At 38.5% G+C, this 27,113-nt stretch overlaps 1 protein-coding gene across 5 annotated transcripts in view; it reads left to right on the top strand.

Moving 5' to 3' along the window:
* The first annotated feature begins 7,090 nt into the window (after positions 1-7,090).
* DOCK8 (dedicator of cytokinesis 8) overlaps positions 7,091-27,113 on the top strand; it is an 84,167-nt gene continuing 64,144 nt past the window's right edge. Inside the window, exons 1-4 of one of the 5 annotated variants that reach the window (XM_038124072.1) lie at positions 16,760-17,138; positions 21,435-21,537; positions 22,701-22,854; positions 25,757-25,913. In XM_038124072.1, the coding sequence (XP_037980000.1) occupies positions 25,786-25,913 (128 nt within the window). In that variant the 5' untranslated portion in view covers positions 16,760-17,138; positions 21,435-21,537; positions 22,701-22,854; positions 25,757-25,785. Of the gene's footprint in view, positions 7,309-16,759; positions 17,139-21,434; positions 21,538-22,700; positions 22,855-25,737; positions 25,914-27,113 lie in introns of those variants that run through there. The other 4 variants (XM_038124071.1, XM_038124070.1, XM_038124073.1 and 1 more) reach the window with 4 other exon arrangements.

Here is a 27,113-nt window from a genome sequence, read left to right as displayed (position 1 = left end):
TTGGCTTTCTCTGCTCTCCATTAGGGACTGTGAGGAGGGGGCACATACCATGTGTAAGACACAACTACAGTGAATTTTAACAGTGGTAGGTGCTCCCCAGCTTTTTGTGGGCCAGAGGTTTAGCAAATGGGTAACACATTTCTCCATCTCAGAAGGTGTAAATGTAACAGCATCGGGAGGCACAGAGAAGGGATTGACCTGATGCATGCTGATACGTGCATATGCCCAAAAACCCAGGTGGGGTTCTCTGCTCTCAAAATAAGGTTCAGTAGCACTAGTTGACATACTGTTACAGTAAAATATGCTGGGCTTCATCTTGTTTGCACATCTCGTATGGTGTGTATGGTACTGGTAATAAATGTACTTGGTATTTATTCGTGACTCTTCCTATACTTGTGTAGGTTAAAATATTTAATACTGATAATATTTGATGATATTTCACTCTAAATAGTTGGCATATCCTTTAGTCATTCTAATTTTAACAAGCATGTGAAAGCCTGGTTTAAGAAATGATAAAATAATTAATTTAATCCACTGATTCAGCTTGTCCTTGGAGATACAACTATATTTATTACAACAATAAATTTCAACAACATATACATGCTGTTGATCTCTAGAATTTTAGAACCAATGCATTATAAAATGCATCTTTTTGCATTCTTGTTTCGGTGACTCAGGTTACCTTGTATGATGCATCCTATTTTAAAGGAAAAATCTGATCAGCCTTTTAAAGCTGTATCTGCTAGAACCCTGCCTAGTGGTAGATGTTTTTGCTGTCCTGGGACTGCACAGCTTTATAAAATTTTGTTATTAAAGCATTGATTTTAAAAAATTTCAAGATTGTGTAAAAGAGGAGAAGGTCAGAAAGGCATTGGGAATGAGCAGCTTTGCATTACAGCACATACTAAAAAGTGAGTGTAAGTTGTCTTTCCAAATGAGACTATTTGTAATACTGAAATTTTAGTTACATGTCAGCTAGATATTTGATATTGGGAAAGAAAGGTGATTAAACCAGTGTCATGGTTCCTTAAGTGGTTCTGCTTTTCATCAGCTCACATGACACTGCTTATTATTTTTTTTCTTTTGAACAAAATTACCTAAAACAAATACTATGGTTTCTGGGTTTTCTTCTGGTTTCTTTAAAGTTTATATTCAAATACTAGAATTTTGCTATAAGTGTTAACTGTTCTTTCTTTTCTGCTGAACCATGTAATAAAGTCTACTTTGTAAAGAGAGATGTAAAATCTATGTATTTTAGTGTGGTGGCAGCCAAATGAGTGTTGCAAACTTAAATCTGGGTAGCACAGTTGAAGTGTTTTATTCTAAGATATTTGTAGACAAAACATACAACATCAGAAAGCAGTAAAATGTTGCTGGGTACCAGGAAGTTGTGTTTAATTATTACTTTAGTTGGCTGCACTTGAAATAACTTACTCCCTTTCCTAATACTGAAGATCTCAGTGCAAGCCAAGCCATTTTAATGATGGACAAAAGACTGATTTTAATGATGGAGTAAAGTGTTCAAGGTTGTAGCAGAGAATTATGGAAGAAGGCTATAACAGGAAAATAAGGAAGAGCATTGCAACTTGCTTATTCCTGATACAGTAGCAAGGGGAGCATGATCTGAGCAAAACAGCAGGAGAAAAAAATCATTGGTATTTCAGTATTATGTTGAATATGAGTCTTAAAGCACAATAGCCCTGTGAGGTTCCTGCATGGTTCTGCTAGTTAGTATAGTACAATATAGTTCAGCAGCTCAGAGAAAGGAATTGCAAATTCATACAATGATACCAGTTAACCTGAAAAACAGTAAGGAAATGGATATTAAGTTCAGACTCAAAATATAAGCTTGTAGGCAGATGCATAACTTCAGTCAGTATGATTTGCATATTCCCCCGGGTACATTTACTTTTTTCTTGTCTGTTACCTGTTAAACTATTTCTATATTAAGTTATTTTTATTTTCTTATCTGTACTTGCATTGACAGTTTCTCCTGACAAAAAAAGACTTTATTTTTCTTTGAAGAATGCAGATTATTCACGTCATTTAAGAGAAAGAAGATCTTACTTCAGCCAGTGCACCTGCTTTTTAACACTTCTACTTTTTATGGCTTATGTTCTCAATATGCTGTTATAATCTGAAACTTAGTGAAACTGGGAACATCAGAAAAAAGGTATGGTTTACAATTAGAATTTAAATCTCAGACCTCATCCAGCAAGTTGTCTCATTGTATGTAAGAAAATTATGTCAGTAAGGGAAAATTTTGTGAGTGTTGTTTCTGCTAGAGTTTTGTTCACTATGAAGGTGAGCAAACATTTCTGTTTGAGAAACTCAGATGTGAATTTGGCCAGTAGAATTTGTATTCCTCCAGAAGAATTTGCACAGACAAGTGGAAAAAGAGGATATACTTTTACATAGACCGATTTTCTTCTTTTAGACTCAAGTGGTTTTTTTTTAAAAAAAAAGGCTGCAAAGTGATCTAAGTTCCCTTTCTTCTGCCTCACCAAAACAAAATGGAAACTTAAACCTAGAAGTAACTTTAAATTAATTTTTAAGGGAGTTCAGTATTTCATTGTCAATCTATTTTAAACATTAATAGAAATAATGGAAAATTACACTAATTTTTCTGAGGTTTAGTCTACTAAATTTCACATAACATTTTTTGTTTAAAGCACTTTTGACTAAATTACTTAGATTTTATTGGATACAGTTTAGATCTGTGACAGAAAAAACCACTGAACTTGATGGCATGTCAGCTTCCTTTAAGGAAGGAGTGTCTAGCTGCACTGGCTACATTACACTCTTCTGATGCAGTAGGAAGGTGGGATATGAGCAAATATTAACAGGCATTGTGTGTTCCTGGCAGGTTGCAAACTAAGATCATCACAGTTTTCCTCTTGGTGTGAACCTCCAGATATTCTTATGGGATCATTAAATCACATTTATTCATTAATGGATTAACCATACCACTGGTGTTTTTTTGCCAAGGATGCAAACTTAACATTATAAAAGATATTGAGAAAACTTCCATGGTTCTAACTCAATTGCTGGTCAATCAGCAAAGGTATATCCTCTACAAATAAGCAGGTGACACTTAAGCAGGGCTTTGTTGGGCTACAGGCCATGCTTATGGCGGGATACAAAGTTGTGTTTAGCAATGTTCATGGTGCCTTGGTACTCAATCATGCAGTAGCATTCTTCACAGGGATACCACTGCCAGTGAAGAAGAAAAAATATGTTTGGAAATGTGTGCCTTACCAGAAAAAAAAAAAAAATTCCTTGGTAGATGACATGTAGACATGCCAACATGCCAATAATTGTTTCTTCCAGTGTTTCTTTAATCCCAGCCTGCAAACTCCTTCAAAACAATTTGCAGCAGTATCCATTCTTCCCAGGCACCTATACAGAACTTGTGCTGACATTACCACCACTCAGCTGTTCTTTGTGGCTGGGCCTGCATCTCCTTAGCCTCCCCAGTTACAGCGTCCAACCAGCCATGGACCCAACACCTCCCAGTCAGGTGCAGGAGGAAGACCAAGTTATGGTGAGAGCATTTAAAACTCAAGAAAAATTACAGGAAAGCATAGGTCATGACTGATTCTACAGCTGAGGTGGTGAAGCAATGATTAGGACTGCATTAGGGACGCATGTCTGCATCCATTTGGGATGTATGTGTGTGTGACAGGAGGATGGGAATAAGGAATGGGGAATCCAAGCACAGTTTCCACTGTATCTAAAACAACACGTAATAGCAGCTGCTGACACCCATGCAAGCTAGGTTTGGAAAACAACAATCTGTTCTGAATTGCACTGTTTTCTTTAATTTTCATTTTTTATGCCTTCACTGGAACCTGTTTTGATGAAATTTTTTTAATCCTCTGACTGGAAAGATCTTGTTCTACTTCGTGTTATAAAGGAGTGTTTAGATTACATTACCTTGTATTGGTAGGTTGGTTTGTTGCAGGAATTCAAACAGTAGTGTTGGTTTAGCAAAAAACTGGAGCACTCACTCATACTGACCATATTGAATTGGATAAGATGGCTTAAAAAAATCACTTCACCAGCTTCTCAGCGAGTGATGCTCCAATGAGTTAAAACCATGAGTTAAAACCTTTCTTAATAAAAGTCCATACATTTTCTTCTTTTTTTCCCCTTCAAAAAAGGCAATGTAACTTCTGACATAAGAGATTAAATGAGTATTTGATTAGTTTTCCTGCTCCTGTGCCAAAGTAGGGTTCCAATAATTCAGTTCATCGAAAAAGATGAGAACTTTAAATTATCTAAGTGTTTGTTCTGTATCTGCTGAATATATATGCTGGTTTTGACTGGTTTGGCTAGGTTTTGGTAGAATAAATTTTCTTCATGACAGTTGGTGTGGGGCTGTGTTTTGGATTTGTGCTGGAAGAAGTGTTGATAACATAGGGATGCTCTTGTTATTGCTGAGCTGCACTTGCATAGCATCAAGGCCTTTTCTGCCTCTCATCCCATACCACCAGTGAGGAGGCTGGGAAGGCACATGAAGTTGTGAGGGGACACAGCCAGGACAGCTGGCCCAAACTGACCACAGGAATATCCCAGACCACACAGCATCATACTCAGCACAGAAAGCTGGAGGGAAGAAGAAAGAAGGGGGGCCTTTCAGACTGACAACATTCGCCTTCCAAAGTCACATTTAGCCATGCTGGAGCCCTGCTTTCCTGGAGATGGCTGAACAGCCACCTGCCTGTGGGAAACAGTGACTGAATTCCTTATTTTGCTTTGTTTGTGTGTGCAGCCTTTGTTTTCTCTATTAAACTGGCTTTGTCTAGACCCACGAGTTTTCTCACTTTTATTCTTCCGATTCCCTCTTCCCTATCCCACTGGATCAGAGTGTGAGACATGGTTGCCAGCTGGGGTTAAACCATGTCAGCACCCCCTCTTTCAATATATATACATACTAGCCAAAACTGTAAAGTTTTGGAAACTTTAATTTTGTGCATCTCCTCAGGATTTTTTTTCCTGCATATGGCAAAATATTTTAGAGCAATCCTTTTGTCCATGCTTACCAAGAATATATGAAGCTGCAAAATAAATGGTTGTATCATTAATAACTGGATTTGTGCTCATTGGTACATTGTTCATTTGTGCTGCATTTGTGCTAGCTCTATTTCCATAGCAGGATTTAACAATCAAGGAAGGTCCCTACTTCATGCCACATGAGCTATTAAAGTGAAGCCTGGACTCTTTTTTGTAGCTTCAATGAGGTAGTGTTGTGCCAGACCCACTATCTATGGCATTCAAAAGTTTTTCTTGTCACCAATACAAGTTGAGCTACAGCTACATATCAGTAATTTGTAACTAAGTGATATTTAAGTTCAAGTTACATGTAGGTAAGTGGCTTTAGCTTTATCTTGGTGAGGTAAAGACAGGATGGGTGTGGTGGGTAAGTTCCAAGCAATAAAATGTCCAATTTATTCTTCCCAAGGCAAATATTTGTCAGGTAACAACATCCTATTAAGAGTAGATTTTAATACTTTCACTCATAAGTTTCTCTGAACTATTTCAGGTCTTGTTCTGCTGTAGATCCTTGTGGTTTTTGTGTTTGTTTTTTTTTTTTTCCAAAAACATACCCATATTTGTTTCAATTTTTGAATTTTTATTTACGCCCGTTTTCCTTTTTTTAAACTCCTTTGGCATTTCTCCATTTCCCTAGGGGCCCTTAGCCAGAGGTTAACGTGGAGATTAAGATTCATATTTGAAATCATACATATTTAACAGTACTCTAAAGAATGGTGAATCCTACAGAGAAAAAGATAATTGTTAGTAGAACAATTTTAGGCCCTCACTGTTTGACAATCTGTTCCATGCCTTATATCACACTGTTTTCCTCCAGATTCCCTCCAGGTTACTGGGAATGGCAAGATAAGCTATGACTGCCTTCAATGAGTGAATCCTAATGTTGTTGCCATCAAAGCATAGATTTAAAAAAACAAGACAATCTAAAACTGAACTGCCTCTACTACCTCAAAATTCATCTGTAGAAACCATGTTTGGCTTTTGTTTCCCCTTTCAAATGAAGGGTGAGTTCTCCTTATCTGCAGAAGCAGTGAAAACTACATCAAGGCAGAAAGAAAAATACCAGTCAGGAAACATAATTTTGTAATATAACCACAAAATACTTAATAAAAGTGGTCTTTTTAGAAAGCTGAGCAGTAAGTACTGGCGAATAGAACAGCAAGTTTTGTGCCAAGTTGAGCGGGTTGTGTGTTGGTACCTATGAGTTTTTCTTACACACACTGTTTAGATGTAAGAGAAACACAGATCCTGAGTGCACAGGTGTACCGACAAAGTATTGTCCCACGTAAAGAGTTGACATGTATTTACAGCTTGCTGTCCCTACTTGCCCAAACAGCTCCATCCGTGCGCTAGTGTGGCCGGGAGGGTCCCTGGCTATCTCTGATCCCTGTGGGGCAGTGGGCGCGGTTCTGCCCCGCTCCGAGCAGCCTTACTCCAGCCTGCTCCGCCCGATCCTACCTGGCCCGGCCCGGCGGCCCCGCCTGCTCCGTCTGGCAGGAGGAGCTGGATGCTCGGTGCCCGGGGCCAGCGCGGCCACGGCGGTGGCCAGCGGTGCCCGCTGCCTCCTCGCCCGCCCCCGCAGAGCAGCGCTTGACCCCCGGCGGGTGTGCATATGTGTGTGGGGTGTGGTGGGGCGGAGACGGAGGTGTTTGACACTCGCACTGCAGTTTCCAAAAGAAAACGGGTCGCGAGGGATGCGCCTGGATTCCCGCAACTATGCGTGTGCAGATAGATGTACGCGATGCCTTCCGCTCCTGTCAGTGCCCAAGCGTTTGCCTTCCCCGCTGCTTCCCTCCAAAATGCTCCCGGGGGGCTCCAGGTTAGCCTCTGTAAAACAGGGAGGGGAATTCCTGCTCCCCCCCAGTGCCTATGGGCGCCCTGGCCGAGGCGGACAGCTGGTGGAAGCCGGCGGGAAGGCGCAGGACGCCCGGGACGCCGGGCTGGACGCTGCTGGCGGTGGGGAACACGGGGCAGGGTGAGCTGTCTGCGGTGCACTAGGGCAGATCCCTCCCACTCCGGCCAATTTCAGTGAGGAAGGTAAAATGCGGAAGTTGCCACCCAGAACTGTCAGTGGATCGTCGGGTTTTTAGCCCGGAGCACGCAATTAAGAAAAAACAAATAAATGAAATAAATCCGCCCTTCGTGCGTACAGCCAGTCTCGGTCCTCGTCGGCAGCCGACGTTCACGGCTGCTCGCCCGTATGGCGACGTTACCTGCCGCAGACAGGAGGGCGTTCGCCCTGAAAATCAACAGGTAAGCGGCTTTCCTCGTACCCGGCAACTACCCCTCGCCCGTCTCAAACTGGCCAAGACAAGGGGGCGGGCGGCGAGAGCAGGGCGGGACGGCTCCTCCTCTGGAGACCCCCGGGGCGGAGAGCCGTCTGACAGCTCCAGATAGCCGGGCTAGCCGGCCTTGGACGGGCACCGCTCCGCGCCTCCCGCTGCTCCTGCGGGAGCTGTGGACCCGGGCTGCGCTTCTGCTATAAGATTTGCTCTGATGAAAGGTACTCAGACAAAGCCGGCTGTGGGTCTGTGTCCTCTGTCAGGAAGGTGACGTCCAGTCTCACCCCGGGAGTTCGTTCCCCATCTGTTCTGTCCGAAGAAGTCCCGAGTCCTTTGGAGGGGCTGCTCGCTGCCAATGGGGGTTCCCCTTCCCAAGAAGTGGCAAAATTACCTGGTCCCTCTAAATTAGCACTACTGACAAATGAGGAATTTATGTAGGGCATCAATACTGCGATGACATACATCCCTGGGAGTTTTTTTAAATTCTTTCGTCTATGAGAAGGAAAAGTCTCCTGATGACTGAAAATACATCTACCTCCCACATTCCCTCCCTAAACCAAATAAATTAGAGTTCGGCTGTTGGAACACCCTATTCTTGAGACTAAACTTGCTGTCTGATAGACTTTGGTGTCTTTTCCCAGGGAAGTGCTGACTCTTAGTTTGTCTGTGCTCTGTTGTGGCAGTAAGAAACCAAGACAATTATTTTCATATTGTTAGGTTAAAGGAAAAAAACTTTTCAAGAGTCTTGTCATCTGAGACAAAAACTCTTTCCAGGGTGTTGATGTAAGTAGCAGGTACCTGAGTTTGCTGACACATAAAAGAACAAATAGCATAATGGTAATATAAACTGAGGATAAGTCTCTGTGCCAGAGAGAAAAGTATGCAGAGAAACTCCGCCTCCTCAGCAACTTGTTGGAAGACATGGGGTTTGCAGTCAGGGAGGATAAAATTAGCTCCTCTGTGATGTGCCGTTTCTCATGGCAGAATATGCATCAGCATACCTTTCTGTATCCTTTGGGAATTTATTTTAAATTTATGGTGGAATATTCACAAGAATGAGGCACCATATTTAGAAGCCATCAGATGAGCAGCTCATGAGAGGATCAGGCCACAATTCCTGATCATTTGGAGACTTGCTTGAAAAGAAATCATAACTAGCTGATGTTTACAGAGTTGGAGTTATTTTCTTTCTTCCTATTTTAAGGTCAGCTTTTTGGCAGCTTTCCCTAGCTTTAGTGATGGTCACTGTTCATCTCTATGACTAAAGCCTTACAAAGTAGTAGAGTCATAACAAGGTTCACAAAAGTTTTGCTAGTAAGAACTGTTGTGAAATTAAATTACTGTTAAAATTTTTAAAATTTTCTTTTTCTTTCGAATCAATGGTGAAGTAGTATTTCATAGCAAGTTAAAAGTTGAAATATATTATAAAAATATTTGGAATATGATTTCAATTTAAGAGTGTGCCCTTTTATTTTGTGAGCATGGATATTCTCTTTTACATTTACACTTTATTCTCTTTTATCAGTATAGTAGATTTTTTTACAAGGATATTTTGTTTTCCTTTCTTCAAAAACAGCAAGACATTTTTACATGCCTCCAATGCAGTTTGTACTGCTGACAGAAGAGTGATGAATCTTTGCAAGAAGCATTTTTAATGTGGTAGTTTGGATGTTTTTAAAGTAATTTTTAAAATCAGAGAAATAATAGGTTAGTGCATTAGGTTTCTTGACTGTACACAAAAGGCTAATTTACAGCTGTAAAATTTTGTTTGTTTCTTTTCAGAGTTCATGACTTCAAAATGCAACTTGTATTGAAAGTTGAACATTACTAACGAGGCAACATTTTCAGGAGTTAGTATATTGCCTCTATAATTACTCTGCATTCACTACAAATTTACATGCAAAACTCTGCCCTTTTTTGTTCACTCTGTCTCTTGCCAGTGATTTATGTAAGCTATATGCTGTTTTTTATGAGGACCAGCAGAATTTTAGGCTCTGTTCTGCCTAAACTTCAGCCAGCTCACTGCTACTAACATAAGGTGTACCCTGATGTGTTTGGTGAGCCGTGACAGATATCTGACCAACATATGAACTCTGTTCTGTAAAAAATCAGCAATAACATGATACGAAATGTCTTAGTGGTCTCATTATGATTTAAATTTAGTGCAAGTTCATGAGCACTGGAGTTGCAGATGTTTCAGGAACAGCTATTACATGACAAGCAACACATTTGTTTAAAGCTAGGGCAAACTTTAAAAACAGGTCTTCAAATGCCTTCAAACTCTTGTATGCAACCTGCCCACGTAACCATGTTTTCCTATCACTTTATTCTTCCTTCCACCCATCTGGTGTCTGTTGCCCCAACCTGTTGCTTCCTGCCTTTTTTAATCCTGCAAAGACTTGCACATATGTTTTTAATGCATGTATGTAAGTAGTTCCTTCTGCTTTAATAGGATAGGTTTTATGAATAATTATGTTCATTTCCTATGTAGAAGTGAAGGAACAAAGTTTTAGTGTCCCTCAAGTCAGGCGGCTAGAAATCAGCATGGGACACAAAAAGCCAGATCATCCTTGCTGAGTTTATAGTAATCAGAAGACATCTGGATTGTGCAATGTGTGTCTACTTTCCACAGTATTTATACCCAGGAATTAATGAAGTTAAAAAATAATTTTGTAAACCACTAAGGAGAAAACAACTCACCATTGCTAGAGATGTGGTCTCTAATATGTACCAGCTGGGCAGTGTAGGTTTGAGAGACCAGAAAAACTGAATTTTAATCAGTTTGTCATGACAGTGTGTTAGGATAATCACAACATTAACTGAAGAGATATTCTGTTTTTTATTATTTTTGTTTAGCTACTATAATTTACTGTCTTATCTTTCACATAGGTCTTGCAGTAGTAATTTTTTTGACTTCAAGTGAAGAAAATTGTGCTTCAAGCACCTAGCTGGTGCACTGGTCACCAATGCTCTACATTCAAAACATTTCAACACACAAATTACAAAACAGAACGTTATCAAGAACAGTAATACAGGTCCCTAACATATCACTTAACTTTCAGTCGTGTGTCTCTTGCAATTAAAAACCCTTTCAATAAGCATACTCCTCAACTGCCTCTACAGACAGCTGTTGTCTGAATTTCACAAGTATTACGTAAGAAATTTTCAACATTGATTTCTGTAATTTCATTTCCTTGTCCCTGAAATTGCTCAGTTATGCAACAAACTTAGCTTTTCCTGTTCTAGTTTTAAGATGTGTACTTAAGGATGAGTTTACGTGCATAGATTTATATTAAAGAATAACAAACTCACACTACCAATATAAAAAGAAACATTTGATACCAATATTAAAGGAAACAGCTAAAGATTTCAATTTTTAAAAGTTTACATTAAAAGTCATACTCATATGAAATTCTCCAATTGTACCAGGAATTCCATTTTACATCAATGATGAATTTTTAAATTTTTTTTACCTGAAATAAAACGGTCAGCTTAAATCATATATTGCACAGAGTGTCAGGTCTGAAGATTCACAAGAGTTTACTCTAAATGACAAAGGCTGTTGTGGAAGAGTCAAGTACAGTGCAAAAATTGTCTTGATTTCCTATATCTACTCTGATAGTAGATTGCTGTTCACTGTAACCCCTTCATGGGGCTGAGGCTGTCATCTTTGGATTGAATTTCAATAAAACCCTTGTTATATAGATATAATAAGATGTTAATTATTTAAAACATTGACCAGACTCTATTGTATACACTAAGCTATTTATTTTCATTATTTTTTCTTTTCAAACTCTAAATATATAAAAGAAGTGCCAGAGAGGATCTTAGTCTTTTGTACGTACAATAGGTTTATGTAGTAAATACAGAAATCTAGTGTATACATGCATACATGTGTGAAATGGTAGTCATTTTGTATTTGGTACACAGAATATTACATGTAATAGATTTAAGAGAAAAAATTAAGATTAATGTGTTTCATATGTTAGGTACAGCAATGTAAGATAACAATTTATAGTAAATGAGCATTTTTCTAAGACTTCCTCAAAAATAAATGAGATTATTCTTTTAAATACTTGGGGCAGTTACATGGAGTTCACGCGCACGGGGTACACAAATCAGGTTTGCACCTTTGATCCCTAAAAAAGTTTGCATTGGAAGGGACCTACAATGATCATGTAGTTCCAAACCCCCTGTTACTGGCAGAGACATCTTTCACCAAATCAGGCTCTTCAGAGCCCCAGCAAACCTGGCCTAGAACATTTCCAGCAATGGGGCATCCCCACCTTCTCCAGACAAACTGTTCCAATGTGTCACCACCTTCACAGTTAAAAATTTCTTCTTAATATCTAGCCTAACCTTTCCTCCGTCACTTTAAAGTGAGAGGATTCACTTTCTCCCTTGTCCTGTCACTACAGACTCTTTTTAAAAGTCCCTCCCCATAGTTCCTGCAGGTCCCCTTTAGGTACTGGAAGGGAGATATTGAGTCTTCCCAATGCCTTTTCTTCTCCAGGCTGAACAAATCCAACTTCTCCAGGCTTCCATCTTCACAGGAGAGATCTCCTGTTTCAGGTCTCCTCGGAACTCAGTCCAAGGGGTCTGTTTCCTTCCTGTGCTGGGGCCCTGTCAGAACCCAGAACATCCCTCTGGGTGCCCTGGATGGCCAGAGCCGCTGGCAGGGGGGCTCTGAGACCCTGGCATGCAGCCAAAGACACACGTGGGGTTTTGATCTTAGCCCATGGAGCAAGTTACTAACTCTGTATGAAGAATTACAAGCCACAGACACACAAGTTTAGATAGCATAGTAGAGATAGTCACGAAGTGAAGGGTAGGATTTTTGAGTGCTGTACAGGGGGCTTTTAAGCCTTGTACGCAGGGGTCCAAGTTTTGTACATGGGGGTCAGGGGATCTAAGATGGAGGGACTTGAGTGTGCCCTGTCCTCTTTCTTTCTCCTTCCTAACCTCCATGTCTTTAGTGATGTTGGCACTCACAGATTGGTTTAGAGTAGAAAGTCACCATTCAATATAGATAGTAGGTATTGGAAAAAAAAGCATAAACATATAGTACGTAATATATGATATAAAAGATGGCACCAGCCCCCTAGGAGGGCAGAGTGCCTTTATCTGAGCTGCTGAACGGGCCACAGCAGTTCAGGAGAAGAATCTTTTAGATAACCAACAATAAACAACCTTGAGAACAGACAACAGAAGACTACTGAGTCTTTCTTCGAAGGCACGAGTTGGAGGAGGGACTTTTCCATCTTTTGGGGTCATCCCAATCCAGGGGTGAAACCCCACAGGGCCCCAGAGCTGATGCAGCACTGCAGGTAGTGTCTCACCAGAGCAGAGCAGAGGGGCAAATTCCTCTTCCTCACCCTGCTGGCCACGCTGCTTTGGATGCAGCCCAGGACACGTTTGGCTTTCCAGGCCTTAAGCACACATTGCTGGGTCATGTCCAGCTTTTCATTCATCAGTGCCCTCAATTCCTTCTCTGGACAACTGTTCTCAATTCACTCATCTCTCTATCTGTACAGGTCTTGGTGGTTGCCTTGAACGTGTTCAATGTCTTGCACTTGGCCTTTTTGAACTTCATCAGGTTCTTATGAGACCACTTCTCAAATCTGTCAGGGTCCCTTCCCTCTGGACAGATCCCTTCCATCAAGTGGATCAAGTGAAGTGCTCAGCTTGATGGTGCACTCAGTCCCACCATGTATATCATTAATGAAGTTATTAAATAGAATTGCTCCCCCCACTTACTCTTGAGGAACAGCTCTTACTACTTATTTCTGTTCTCTGGACATTGCCCATTCACTGGAGCTCAAGCAAGAAAGCTATCAAGCTAGTTCCTTCTCCAGGTAAGACTTCATCCATTAAATACACGTCTCTCCAATTTAGAGTAAGAAAATTGTGGGACACCATACAGAAATTTAGGTGGATAACACCAGTTGCTCTTTCCATGTCCTCCTCATTTTTCAAAGGTAAGATTATTCAGGATGATGTCTTTACTACATTTGGTAGTGTAGTGTCCGTCACAAAGACTAAAAGCCCTTTCCTCTGGCATACTCTGCAAAAATTGCAACATTTCATGCCTAAAATATATGTAACTTTTAGGAAGTAGAGAAGAAATAGCAAGGAAATGTCCTCATAACTACTTTTTAGACGGTACTGGTGCCTTTGGTTATTCATAGTGACTTACTTTTGGTTTTTATTGATTACCCTTTCTGGAGTCATCTGCCCGCCACACAATGAAGGTGATAGTAGCCACTTAAGTAGGAGGTTGATGACAAACACAGGCGCGCCCAGCCATATCTCTGTGAAAAATTACAAGTGCAGGAAAGATAGGCTCCATAATACAAGTGAGACAAGTGTACACTTTATCAGCTGGTAGGCAGCTGTAGAAACCGTGTCTTTAGAGAACAGTCTGTCATGCAAGCAGAATACTGTTGTTACAGTTGAGACAGATGTTATTGACAGCTAGGAAGTTCTCTAACTGCAGACTTGATACTCAAATAGGGTTTAAAATATAGCCGTCTATTTTCTGTTATGGTTGTTTAAGCGTAGTATTATACAGCACTTACATATCCATGCAATCACTGAACTCAGGTGCAATAATCCCTGTTACATGATTAGAGTAATGGGATTTTTGCTTTTTCTCTGGGAGATGACTGCTGAGCTTGAAAGAGCCTTCAAGCTCTGAGCAGAAAAGCTCAGGAAAGCATTTTAACATAATTTTTTAAGATCTTATGTCCCTCAAGACTTCAGACATATACATGCATGGTGAAGCCTAGCCCAGAATTTATGATGAGGTCCTTTTTTTTGTATATATATATAGTCAAGGAAATCCTAAGCTTACCAAAGGAAAATGTAGATGCAAATAAGAAACATTTTTATGTCCACCAAGTCCTGTGTGTGAATATTTCTTATTCATTGTTCCAAACAGTTGTCATTTTCAAACATGAAGTGAAAACCAGCAAGAAAGAAATATTTTGTTTTGTATTTTATACCTTCTACCATTTTCAGGGTTTATGGTCATTAAAAATTACAGTTAATGAGCACAACTCTATATGGTTGTCCTTTTTTCCTTTCTGACTTGACTATCTTTTAAATTTGATTTGAGGAACCCATACCAGACTTTACCATTGTCTGTAGCAGTGGGAAAAAAGGGTGGTCTGTGTATGTGCTTATCTGATAACACAATTACACTAAGAGTTTGCCATCGTAAATGCAGTTACAGAAAAATAGGCCCAGGCCTAACCAGCTCTTGGACCAAGTTCACACAATAAGTCCCTAATACCTTTCCTCATGAGTTTTGTAGAATTATATTTGCACATGATGATTCACAGTTTCCTGAGCCTTGGTAATAATGGAGATCTTTTATAAAGGACTCAGCAACCTGGACTCAATAATATTACTTTTCCCTGAAGTCAAGCAAACTGAGTTAGATAAAAGCATGTATTATTTCAGTTGTTACATGATCTGAGCCTTACAAAGATAATAGTATCAAGATTTCATGTTTAGAACATTGAGTAAAATGTAATATTTCTCCAGCTTGAAATTTTCCAGATATTTCAGTTGTAATTTATGATATAAAATGTCTTGCACAATCCACATATGTTTATAAGTGTGTAATAATTAAATTTGTACATGTAAAGACAACCAGCAGATACAAAAATATATTAATTTTAACAATAGCTTTTAATATATGCCAAATTCTGTGAACACTCTTATTTTTAAGAGTGTGAGCGAAAGATCCAGCTTTCAAACATATCTTAGATAGTGCTTTGCCTCCTGCTGAAGTCGAATCAAAATTCCCTGTTCTAGAAATAGCAGCACCTCTTCATGTGCTTGAAAGTGGGCCAATTTTTTTTTTTTAGGCATTTTAGTAAACGATCCTACTTTTTTTTTAGCTCAACTTAGCAGTAAAGAAAAAAATGTTGCTCTAAAAAGTGACTGGGAAAAAACCCTCATGTTTTTTCTGTATCAGAAAAGTCACACTGAAGTTCCACAAATCTGTGTTCTTAGGAAATGAGGGGCCAAAATATTACCACAAATTATTTTCCAGTTTGCCTTATTTCCTCCTCTGGCCTTTCCTGTACTCAGTATGAAAGACCCTTTTATGAATCTATTATGAATTTATTTGAAGTTGACAGTGACATTTTTTGCTGGTTGATAAAAATATAAACTTTGACCTTGATAAAGAAAATAAAAATCACCCTATAGGGGCAAAAAGAAAATCTTCCCTTGAATAAGATGTACACAGTCTTTATTTTAATATTATTTATTATTGTTGTTACTATCTGACATTTTTCACTAAGTATTAATAATTGTTTTTAGTAAAAAAGTGAAAACAAAGCACAAGGACTATTAAACTTGGTACAGGATTTACAATATTATCAGTGTTACAGTAGCATTTTCTTAGTGAAGTCTTTTAGATACTCAAATAATACATATTAGCTGGAATATAAGTCTTTGCACTTATTTCATAATCACTTTGTTATGAATTGGTATAAGGAGAGGGTGGCTCATACAATCATTACAATCATTACTGGCCTTGAAATTGCCATTATCATTCTTATTGTAAAGAATGTAAGCTTTTGGAAGACTTCTAAAAAGTTTAGCAAAAAAAAAAAAAAAAAGAAAAAGAAAAAGAAAAAGGAATAAAGCTATGCCCTAACTACAGTTTTGCAAGGTAATATAGACCTGTGTGTCTTCTGGAGGCTGTAGGGGCTTTAGTGCTTTTCAAGCAGAGAGGCTTCTGAGCCAAACACATAAAATTGTCCTTAGATAAACTGAGGTTAATCCATTCAGAATGAAAGCTTTGTGTCCATATTGCTGTGTACTGGTGGATATTAAGGCGATGGGGACAACAAAAGAATTCTGGTGTTTACACACGCATTTATCTTCTGTTAGCATCATTAATTAGCATCGAATGAGATATTAATTACAAATTATCTATTGCATGTATGAACTCTCACAACCAGTCTAAGTCTATAATAGGATGGCAGATGACATTGATTTATACTTTCTGTTTTCCAGGAGGTACCACTAAACTATCACGTAAAATCTCACACCTGAAACCACTTTCATTGCAAGAGCCAGCCAGTCAACAATGTATACACATTGTCTACTCAAATGTTATTTCATAGCTATTCCTATTATTCATGCAGTGATTAAAACTGCATAGAAATATTGTTCATCAGGAGCAAATCATGATTTTGCATGGCCAGGATTAGAAAGTTATTTTTATCAGTGCTCATGTCTCTTCCCAAGGGAAAAGCAGCAAAACAGAAAGGCAGAGAAAAATTTTAACTGAATAAATATCATACATGATCTGGGAAAGAAATAAAAAAATTGAGCTCTTGCCCATTTTACTTTGTAACAAGCTGACAGCATAATGAAGTTTACAGTCTCCTCTCCTAGATTTTTTTCTTTCTTTCTACACCATCCCTTGTAGGAAGATTGTTGTTAAATTTCAACCATCTTGAATAGGATCATTATTGCTTTAGCTGATATAGAGTCTTAATGTGGTAGACCCCAAGTGGGTGTGTGCCAGAGGGCGTACAGCCTACCTGAGCCAACAAGGAAGGAGCAGCAGTTCAGATCGACCACTGCTGTAAACAGTGACTAACAAAGTGGAGCTCTGGTGCCTTAAGGACTAATTAGAAACTTAGAAGAAAAACAGGCAGTGCCACTGGCAGTAAGAACAGGAGATCTAAGTGAGATTCCCATATTTGCTAGTTAAAGATCTGGATCATTGCCCAAAACTTTGTGTGTCTTTGCGTGTGGGAGTGAAAGAGAGCGGTAGGTAACTGTTACATTTTTCTCTTCTAGAGCTTTTTAGTTGCTTGTTTTCAGTTGCAACTAGAGAAGTTTCATCTTCGGTTCAGAAAAGAACAAAAACTAGCTGTAAATTTTCTTTGTCAATGTCAGATGAAAGGGATTACTCTTCAGGGTACCCAAGACTGAATATTTTACCTGTTACGTAAAAGTTTTTTTTTTTTTTTTATTTTTTTCTTTTTTTTTAAAATTTTTTTTAATGATTCTGCCATTCGTGTACATTTAAGTGTGAATGAGTCTGTCTTAGGGGATAATTCTTGTACTTTCTATTTATTTATTTATTTTCATATTTCCTTGCTGTCTAATTGTGTATACAGCTCTCGCAGAAGGCAACTTCAGTCTGCTGGAAGGGATTGTAAGGTTAAGGATTACCCTTTCTGCCTCCCCTCTAATACTAAGTAACTTTGGAGAACTTCATCCAGGAGGCATGTGAAGCATACTTTTAAAATTAGGTTTTTTTCTTGGGAAGTTTCTGATTTTCAGTTAATAGGTGATCTTTAAACCTGTTCTCTTTCACTTTTATCTTTAAATTGTTTTTCTCTGTTTAAATTTTCATATTATGTACATACTAAAAAATACCCATTGTGCCTGCTTTTAAATTAAATATTTCAAAGATGTGTCATTGAGCAGAATTTACAGTGAAACTGCAAAACCTGCTTTATGCATTATAAGCATACAATTAATATAATTTTAATTATAGAACCAGCAATGTTCGGCCATAGATTTCACATGTGTTAGAAGAAGAAAATAAATGGCTGGTTTATCTCCCTTTTCCTCCTTTCCTAGGCCCTCATCTGGGCCCAACTAATAATCCAAATCTCCAAGTTTACAATCCTTCAATGAGCTCTGTCCTGAGAAACATTCCAGAATTTGATCTCCAAGATTAATTTAATTTTAAGAACCTCCAGGTGTAGTCTGTTACTTTGGTTACACTGTTAATATATTATGCAAACTGAATGCTTTGCATTGGAGAGTATTTGTGAAATACAGATTATGTCTCAGCTGTTTGCTAGCAATTACTGGAGGTTTATAGCTACCTGTGGGACAGACACTCCTGAAATTGAGATTGAGAAGCACCAGTTTAGGGTTTGGGTTTTGTTTTGGTTGGTTTTTTTATTTGGCTACCCTCCAGTCCTGTCTGGGTAGATCAGGAAGTCTGCTGAGTTCCAGCTTTTTCAAGAATTGCACCAGATTGTATGACTGTATGTCATCATCATTCAGGGCCCAAGACATCACAGAGTGGAAAAATTAGTTCCAATTTATGTTATTTTGCTCTGACACTGTGGTTCAGCCAAGGACCTAAAACCCAGAAAATCCTTAGTATGTTGTCATCTGCCATCTTTGTAGAGGTTTACACTATCTTTCCACATGCATGTTGACAAACTGAATTCAGCAGTGACCTTTGTGGAAAAGTCTTCACCAAATCTGTGGGGTTTCACCCCCGGATTGTGGTGACCCCAAAAGATGGAAAAGTCCCTCCTCCGACCCGTGCCTTCGAAGAAAGACTCTGCTGTACAGACAAGGAAGGCAAAAGTATAGCCAGGCATAGAGGGACTGCAGCCTCCATGAAAGCTAAGACATGACCTGCACTAAATGACTGTGAACTACCATTTTCCTGAGGGTACACCAATAGTGCCCAAGGCAGCTCTTTGATCAGGAAACAGGCATGTCACAGACAACAGCCATTCTGGTATTATCAAAGAGCCATCTAGTAGAACCTCTGTTTCCACCTTAGTTCTCAAGTTTTCAAAAGTTTCCATGCAGATCCCTGACTGTTACACCCACCTTTCCTCCATGTTGGTGTGATTAACTTGTGCTTTTGGTTCTTTTAGCAATTGGGACTTTCCTTTGTCTAATCCTAGCAAATCTAGGCAATAATTTCTGAGTTGCTTCAAATTTTGCTGTCTTCTCTTATTCTTACTGTACTTTCTTCCTTTAGTCATTGCAAAACTGTGAAGTCAGTCAAATGAACTATTCTTATCTAAAAGTCGCCATTACAGATTTCAAGGTTTGTCATCCATTGGACTGATTTAGTTTGCAAGTTTGTTCAATTGGTGAGATACTGGAACTAATTGATGACAGTGTTCTTGAGAGCTGTATTTGCTCTCAGTTAGCTACATTTGCCCAGGCTTCTACCAGACAGCAAATTTGGCCCTTCATACATATGCGTGCTTCCTCTTGTACTGAAAATTCATATAATTTCCTCTTTGAACCATATGGTAACCCCATATTGGATGTAATTTAAAGATGTGTTATATCATTGTTTACTGCAGCAACTTTTGCTAGACTGCAACAGTCTACCTCTGCTGCTACCTCTACTATTTCCATCAGTACCAGATACTTTTGCATAGGGTAGAAACTGATTCTGTTTGAAGTAAAATAAAAAATTTGAGTAATTTAAGTTTTGTACATGCATTCCTTATCAGAGATTATTTGTTGTGGGAAATTTAGTAACAATAACCCTGATATACAAGAAGCTTTTGTGTTAATCACAGATCCTCTGAACAGAGAGAGGCATAGCTGTTCCAGGATTTTCCTGGGAAGCTGTGAGAAGCTGTGAGAAAGCACCAAGAAAGAATTAAAACAATTATTATCTCTCTTTCTGTAACTGTTGTTTATAGATATGTTTCTTCAGAGTGTGCTATTCATAGTTCACCAACAGTGTGAGAGAAGATTCCTAAAGGCCAATCAGGTCTTAGGTTCACCATTGTTTCTATAAGAACAGTAGATTTCTAATAAAAAAGTGCTTTTTCATGCCTTCTGATGATGGAGTCTCAGTATCACCTTTGTCTGTCCCTGATACCCCATCAGTGATAGTTTTTCTTTCTAAAACAGGTCAAAGATAATGTAGGGAATGCAGAGACTTCATCACTTTCCCTACATGGCTTCTTGCTTGAATAACCTTTAAAAGGTATTGGTTTTGAGGTTTGGAATATCACTGATGAGTAGGAAATCCTCTTCTAAATGGATCTCTTCACTTTCTGTACAATTCTGGCTTTGTTCTGTCTGTGATTGTTGCTGACTTCAGACTGGAGCAGCGTTACACTCACATGTGTCATGGCCTTTTGACCTAAAAACAACTACTCTCATTTACGCAACTTTTATTTTCTAAATCAGGCTTAATACCTCCAATACTTTGAATACCTTCTGTCAGGTGCCTGTGACTTCATATGAACAGAAACCCAGTAAGTGAAATTCAGGGTTTCATCATGCTCAAAAAAGCTGTTGTAAGTGTAACAGAATAGGTACAGTAGTCATAGGAATCCAGAGGCCACAAAGGAGAAAAAGTGCAGGCAAAACTGTCCTGTGGCATTTGTTAATTCTAAGATGCCTATTAATGCTTGCTGAAGTTGAAAGAGTCTCATGTGGAAGGGAATGTCTTCTTACCTCTGTGTTTTCCTTTTTCCCATTTGACTGCCCTGGTGGGTTACAAGCTATTATTTTTACTTGGAATCTGCTTAACTGCATCTTGTTTTAAAAGTCTTGTCCTGAATCCTTATGGTGAAATATAGTGTTGGTGTTTTGTTACTATTTCATGGCTGATTATTCTTAAACTGATTATTCTAAATCATACTAAATATTAATTATTTTCCATGAAAAATCACCATACTACTCTGCTATATTTTCAGAGTGTGTGCATTATCACCCTGGAATTTCTGAAGAAGTAATTTCTGGGGTCTCTCGACTTCCATAGCAATCAGTTACTTAGCACTTACTAAGTTTTTTCCTTAAATGTTTAGCTGATACAGTATGCAGATTTTTTAATTCCTTCTTTGGTTTGCCTTGGGCTTTTTACAACAAATTGCATTAGTAGCGTAAGTCTGGGCTTACACTGTTTAGTGAGTGGTCTCAGTTTTATCCCTTGATCAATTAAAATATTTGCTTATGTGATGTTCATTGTTCTTTCTCTGCTTCATTGATGCATTTTTGCTTTGCAGAAGTGAATTTGCAAGTATTTCTATGAAGGTTGCAGTCACACTTCACTTCAGGCCAAGGTTTTTCTTTCTCGCATAGCATTTTCTAGTTGTGAGGGCTGCAAAATAATGATAAAAATCTGTTGGAAGAGTGACAGAATCTTAGTTATATAGGACTGCAAATGTTTTATAAGATTTGCATCAACTACAAACCAAGAGTATCTAGACCATTATAAAAATATATTTCTAAACACCAAGACTGGAGACTAAATGGGCTAAATGCTGGCATTTGGAATTTGTAAAGGGATAATTGTAATTATAAGGATTTTTCTCTGCTTAATTAAAGGCACTCCTCTGCAGAAATAAGAAAGCAATTTACTGTTCAACCAGGATTTGCACAGTTCAGTCAACGAAGCTTAAGTACTCCTGGCTTTTCTACATTTCATCTGGTAAGTTCTGGGTTTATTCTCTTTACACATTTTTGGCATGTACATTGCTTAATTGTTTTAGGGTAAATTAAATGATCTTCTAAGTTGTCCTGGGTTTCACTGGCTTCTACCTGAAACTGTTAAAAATACTCTCTGGTGAGCTGAGGAAATTATGCCTTTGAGAAATATGAGAATGTTCCTTGGAGCCTCGAATAGACAGACAGTCTCTCTACATATTACTATGAATCAAAGCTAATTAGTAAGTGTTGGAGTATATCACATTCTTTCCCTGATGGAAACATTCAACAACTTCTTCAAGTAAATGCTTTGAGTGGCAGTCCTTCTTCCCCCAGTTTCATATACTGAGCATGATTCCATATGGTCTGAAATATCCTGTGGTCAGCTGGGGTCACCTGTCCTGGCTGTGTCCTCTCTCAGCTTCTTTGCATCCTGTCTCTTTGCTGGTGGGGCGGTATGAGGAGCAGAAAAGGCCTTGGCTCCTTGTAAGCATTGCTCAGCATTAATGAAAACAAATTTTATTATCAACACTATTTCCAGCACCAATCCAAAACATAGCCCCATAATATTTACTATGAAGAAAAATCAACTGTATCCATGCCAAAACCAGCACAGATCAATGAATAAATAGAGAAAAAACCCCAGAAAGGTATAGGCTCAAAAAGCTCAATTTAATACAGTTTCCAGAGCCAGCAGCAGGGGCAAGGTGATGACTGTTTTTCAGTGCTGTACAATGTGCATGTTAAGTGAGAAATGCTGAAGCATGTCCCAATTGACATAGACATAATCAAGTCAACTGTTACATGTCTCCAAATCATCTTCAGCCTTCCACGTGTAATCACCCTCTAAAGAAGTCAGATCATATGACAGTGCCCTTATGACAAAGGGAAAAAATGCCAGATCTTTTTATTGCCTTTCAGGAGGATGAGTATTCTGCAAACATACTATGCCATAAAAGAAACTGATCATGATTTTGGTTCCTATCCTTTTAATTTCTGATTCTTTTTGTGAGGTCTGATAAGTAGAAGCAGGAAGAGTCTTTGTGCACCAGTGATTGTGAAAATCTAGATGCAAGTGGTTGTTTCCTGTGTCAGGGCCTCCCGCCACTACTCACTTCCTTAATCTGAGGCACTGTGATCTTTAACTTGTTCCTTGTGGTTACTCAGCCTGACGAGGCCAGGCCCCTTCTTCTGCACGCAGACAACTGCTTGTGCTACCAAAAAACTTGGTAGCATTTAATTTACCAAGTATTACGCCGTGGCTGCCATTTTGTGTGTGCTGTCACAATCTGCATGCCTCTAATTCATCATCCTTAAGAAGGTATGTTTGCATTAATGGTTTCTGGCATTTTCTTTTGGAAAATGTTTTGCACGTTTTTATGATACATGAAAAGAAGTGCTGGTTTTAATTTAAGCCATTTTCTGTGTTTCCTTTGAAAAGCTGCACCAGTTGTCAGGGAGATAATTTCGCTCCACTTGCATTTACTTTTTACACTACCTTTTTTTACATTTGTGTCTAATTTACAATAGTCAAAAGCGCATATTTCTAGTAATTAAATGTTATTATTAACACTTGAACTAGAAAAAGAGGATACAATGAAATGCAATGGATTTAACCTGACGGAATGGAAAAGTATGGACTTCTGAAAGGAAGTGCAATGGTTAATCAAAAATTAGATTGTATTAAGCAAAACTATTTTGCATGCAAAACATTGTATCTTCAGCAACTGAAAAGAAGTAGTTGAAAAGTTGTATACTTTAAGCTATGTTTTAATCTTCTGTGAATTGCTTTTTTTATTAGATAGAAATATATGTTATATATATTTATAATTATTACATATTATTTATTTATTAAATGCTTTTATATATTTAGATCTAAAAATCTCTATATAGACCTATTTATATATCTATACATTAATATGCTATGTTTTACCCACTGAGAGTACAGTAAATGACCTTCAATCATATTATGCCAATCATTAATAAAAAAACAACAGTAAATAAGGTTTACCATTTACTCATAACTATTGATCCAGCATGTTCAGCACTACACTGGGTGCAAACCAGAGATAGTTCTTAAACTAAAAGCCAGCAGAGTATTTTTCTTTGGCTGACTGCCTCATAATTTGATGGACTTGCTGGTAATGTTAAGTCTTCTTTTTGGTTAAAAAGAGCAAAGACAGGGAAAGACTTTTCCCAGAGAAATTTTGGTAATGCAGTGGATGCCTTAAATGTACAGGGAGAGGAGTGAGCTCTGAGACTGTGTTTATGCAGAAACCAATATAGTTTCCCTTTAAAAGGGGAACCTGAAGTAAGGGGTGGTACTTGGTTGGGTTCAAAGGTCTCTACTAAAATATTTGCAGGAGTATTTACCACATCTGGGTTTGTTTTTTTTTCAGAAGTTTAAATTGGTTTGCTTCTTCTGTATGTTTCCAGTACATTTCTTCCAAATATGCTTGCTGCAAGATATTTCTGGGGTTTTTTAATCTGAAAAACTTTTTCAACTATATGTCCAGAACACTAAAATGGTTGCAAAGCTTGCATTTACTATTAATTGTTTTTAACACATTTTCTTTTCTACTGTGGCTGATGTGGCATATTAAGTTCAGAGCCATTTTAGTTCAAAGTTACTGGAGCTTTGCCATTGTTGAGTCTCTATGCGTGTTTCATAAATTGAGACATTTCTCATTGTCCCATTGAGCTAAAATTCCTAATGTTCTGGATGGTGTCACTGGTGTCACTTCATGCTCTGGTGAAATTCCTGTCGACTTCCATGAAAGCCTTGCAGGAGCAGGTCTCAGTATTAAGGAGGGAAGACTTGCTGATTTTGACACACAGATTTTTACATTGGAGTATAAGGAGGATAGCTTAAGAACATATTGGATGAGACAACAGGCAGAATAACATGGAATACAAAGGCGTGTTGATACCAGGGGCATTGGAAGCCTTCTTTTTCCCACAGCGCATCAACAGCACCACAGACATATTTTTTGCTGGCAGCTTCAGAAAACAGTCTTGTGAAAGGTATCTGGGCTAATCAGTGCAATGCAATCCTTGCCCTTTACAGAAAGGAGGATTTGTTAGATGGTTTTTGCTAGAATCTTCCTCCAGTAAATAAATTATTCCAGTGCTACTATTCTAGTGCTGCAACTAATTTTCTTCACTTTTACAGTGATGAATTGTCATCTTGTGTTCTGGAACACAAAGAAAACAAACTATAGATTTTTCTAAAGCTATAGTTTTTAGATCTACTTTTTACTTGTCAAGAAAATCAATGATAAGAGATTCTAGTCTCTGTACTCAATTGGACAAATATTGTATTTCCTAAAGATATACAGGGTATTTTTATTTGTTACATAGCAAGTAAAATAATTTTCAGTTTTGTCTATACATATACTTTTAATACGTGAAGTCACATTTATTTGTATGTAGAACATCTCTAGGTATCAAATCAAATACGAGTTTCTGCCTCTGTTTTTGAACTAAACAGGTAAAAAACAGACAGTTTAATGGCATGCATGAGTCATACAGCTTGCACTTGTTTAACTTTGTTCTGAGTGGACCTTCTGTTTAATTAATTAAATGTAATGAGATACAACCGCTGTCTATCAAGGTACAATGCAGTGTGCTGTAGAAATGGGGAATATCTAAGGCTTGCAGTAATAACTTTAGTAGTTCCATGTAATCTTTTGCAAAAGTACTGTACAAACCCTTGAAAAATACAATAAATTAAGAACACAAATAATACGACACCCAATCTCTGAATGTTAATTCAGAGATTGAAAATAATATTTTTTCTGATTTTGAGTATATATTGTCCTCAATTTTGTTTGCAGTTGAAAGCACAGAGCATTTGTATTAGTGTTTTTCAGGCACAGTACCTCAAATGAGTGCATCTTCATGATGGCAGCAGCTACAGTGCTTACTGCGGTCCTTAGCTCTGTAACTTGGAGTAACTTCCAAGACTTGGTCTTGTTATTCGTAGTGTGTTTTGTCTGCTGTCTCCTGCCCATTGGCATTGCGTGTCACTGCCGTTTTGGTCATCTCCCTTATATCCTTGTTTCTAGGTTAGAAGGTTAGATGTTTGTTTCTGATGTGTAATAAAGAATGGGACAATTACAATAGTTAAATAAATAAGCCTAAATTACACTATGAAGAAGAACCTTCTGTTGCTAAAAATAAATGCTTCTTTATTTCTCATTAGCCTTCCTTTTACGATGCAGTAGACCCAGTAGATTTTGAAGGCTTCCTGATGACGCAGCTGAACAACCTGGACTTAGATCTAGCACAAGAACTTGGAGACTTTCCTGAAGATGATCTGGATGTTGTCTTTACACCCAAAGAGTGCAGGACTTTGCAACCCTCTATGCCAGAAGATGGGTAAGGAAAGTTTCTCTCCCTCCAAAATGCTGCAAAAAGAATTAAAGTTAATTTTGAATAGTTAAAAATAGTTTTGAGGATGTTGATCCAACATCACTCTGCCACCCATCCAGCCATTACACAGTTCCTGAACTTCACATGTTTGACTTTGCCGCTGGCTCTGTTAGGCTTGTTTGCACACTTCAAATTATGCAAGTGTTTACACAACTTCCCTGGTAGAGGCACAAGCGAGGTAGGCATTGACAGGAAGAAGAGTAAAGAAGGGCAGGAGGATGGTATGAAAAATACTTTTTGCCGCTGTGATGCCAGAGATAAAAGTTTATTCTGATCATGTAACAAACACAATATTGAGTTTTTTGGTTTTTTTGCCAGCTGTGTGTTACATGGCATTGATCAGATCACTAAGAATCTCTTTCTCAGTACCTGTCTTGCTTAAATGGGAGGAATGGTCCATATTTCACAAGGTTTGGGAAAGGGACTGAGTGTTAATTTCTAGTGTAGAAGTCACATGTGGTTTTATGCTGATGTTGATGAAATAATTACCCTGTTTTAAACAGCTTGCATAGGTAGCTTGTGGTGACACTGGTGCTCAATGGTCCTGCAAATATTTAAGCTGATTTGAAAAACAGGCATGCTATGAACAAACGAATTTTTCGGAATGAGAAAATTCATTGGGGAGTTTTCTGATGTGCATCGTATACAAAGTACTCTTCAGGGACTGTTTCACTGTAAATGGTACCTTTAAGTAGAACTCCAAAGACCTGTTGAGTTTTGCAAGCAGTACCGGTGAGATAATGTGAAGTCTGCACTATTTAGCCCCAGACTGCTACATCAGCAGAGATGGCTAACTATACAGTGTGTTTGGGATGGGGGCTGGCTCCTTACAGTGTATCCAGGAAATGAACAGCACAGGCTATATTCAGTGCTATGCTGAACTGCCACGCTGAGGGACAAACAGGCTTCGTTTATGTTGTCTTGGCTCACAGGGTAGACCTGCATCCCCCTCTGTTCCTGAAAAAGTTGCTGCATGCTGCTCTACTTTTTACCAGTCAGCTGTTCAAACTAGAGCCCTATATAACAGCAGTATTTGTTCAGTGTTTTCTGCCTGACACACTGAATACAACAAGGCTAAGCAGGAAACACAGTTTGTGTGATTTTTGCCAGCTGTAGACTAGTTGAGAATCCTCTCTCTAAGCAAGG

The sequence above is a fragment of the Motacilla alba genome, chromosome Z (genome assembly GCF_015832195.1).
Source record: "Motacilla alba alba isolate MOTALB_02 chromosome Z, Motacilla_alba_V1.0_pri, whole genome shotgun sequence".
NCBI classification, from domain to species: Eukaryota; Metazoa; Chordata; class Aves; order Passeriformes; family Motacillidae; genus Motacilla; species Motacilla alba.
Note: the sequence above shows the minus strand (reverse complement) of the source record. Positions and strands in the feature narration are given on the sequence as shown.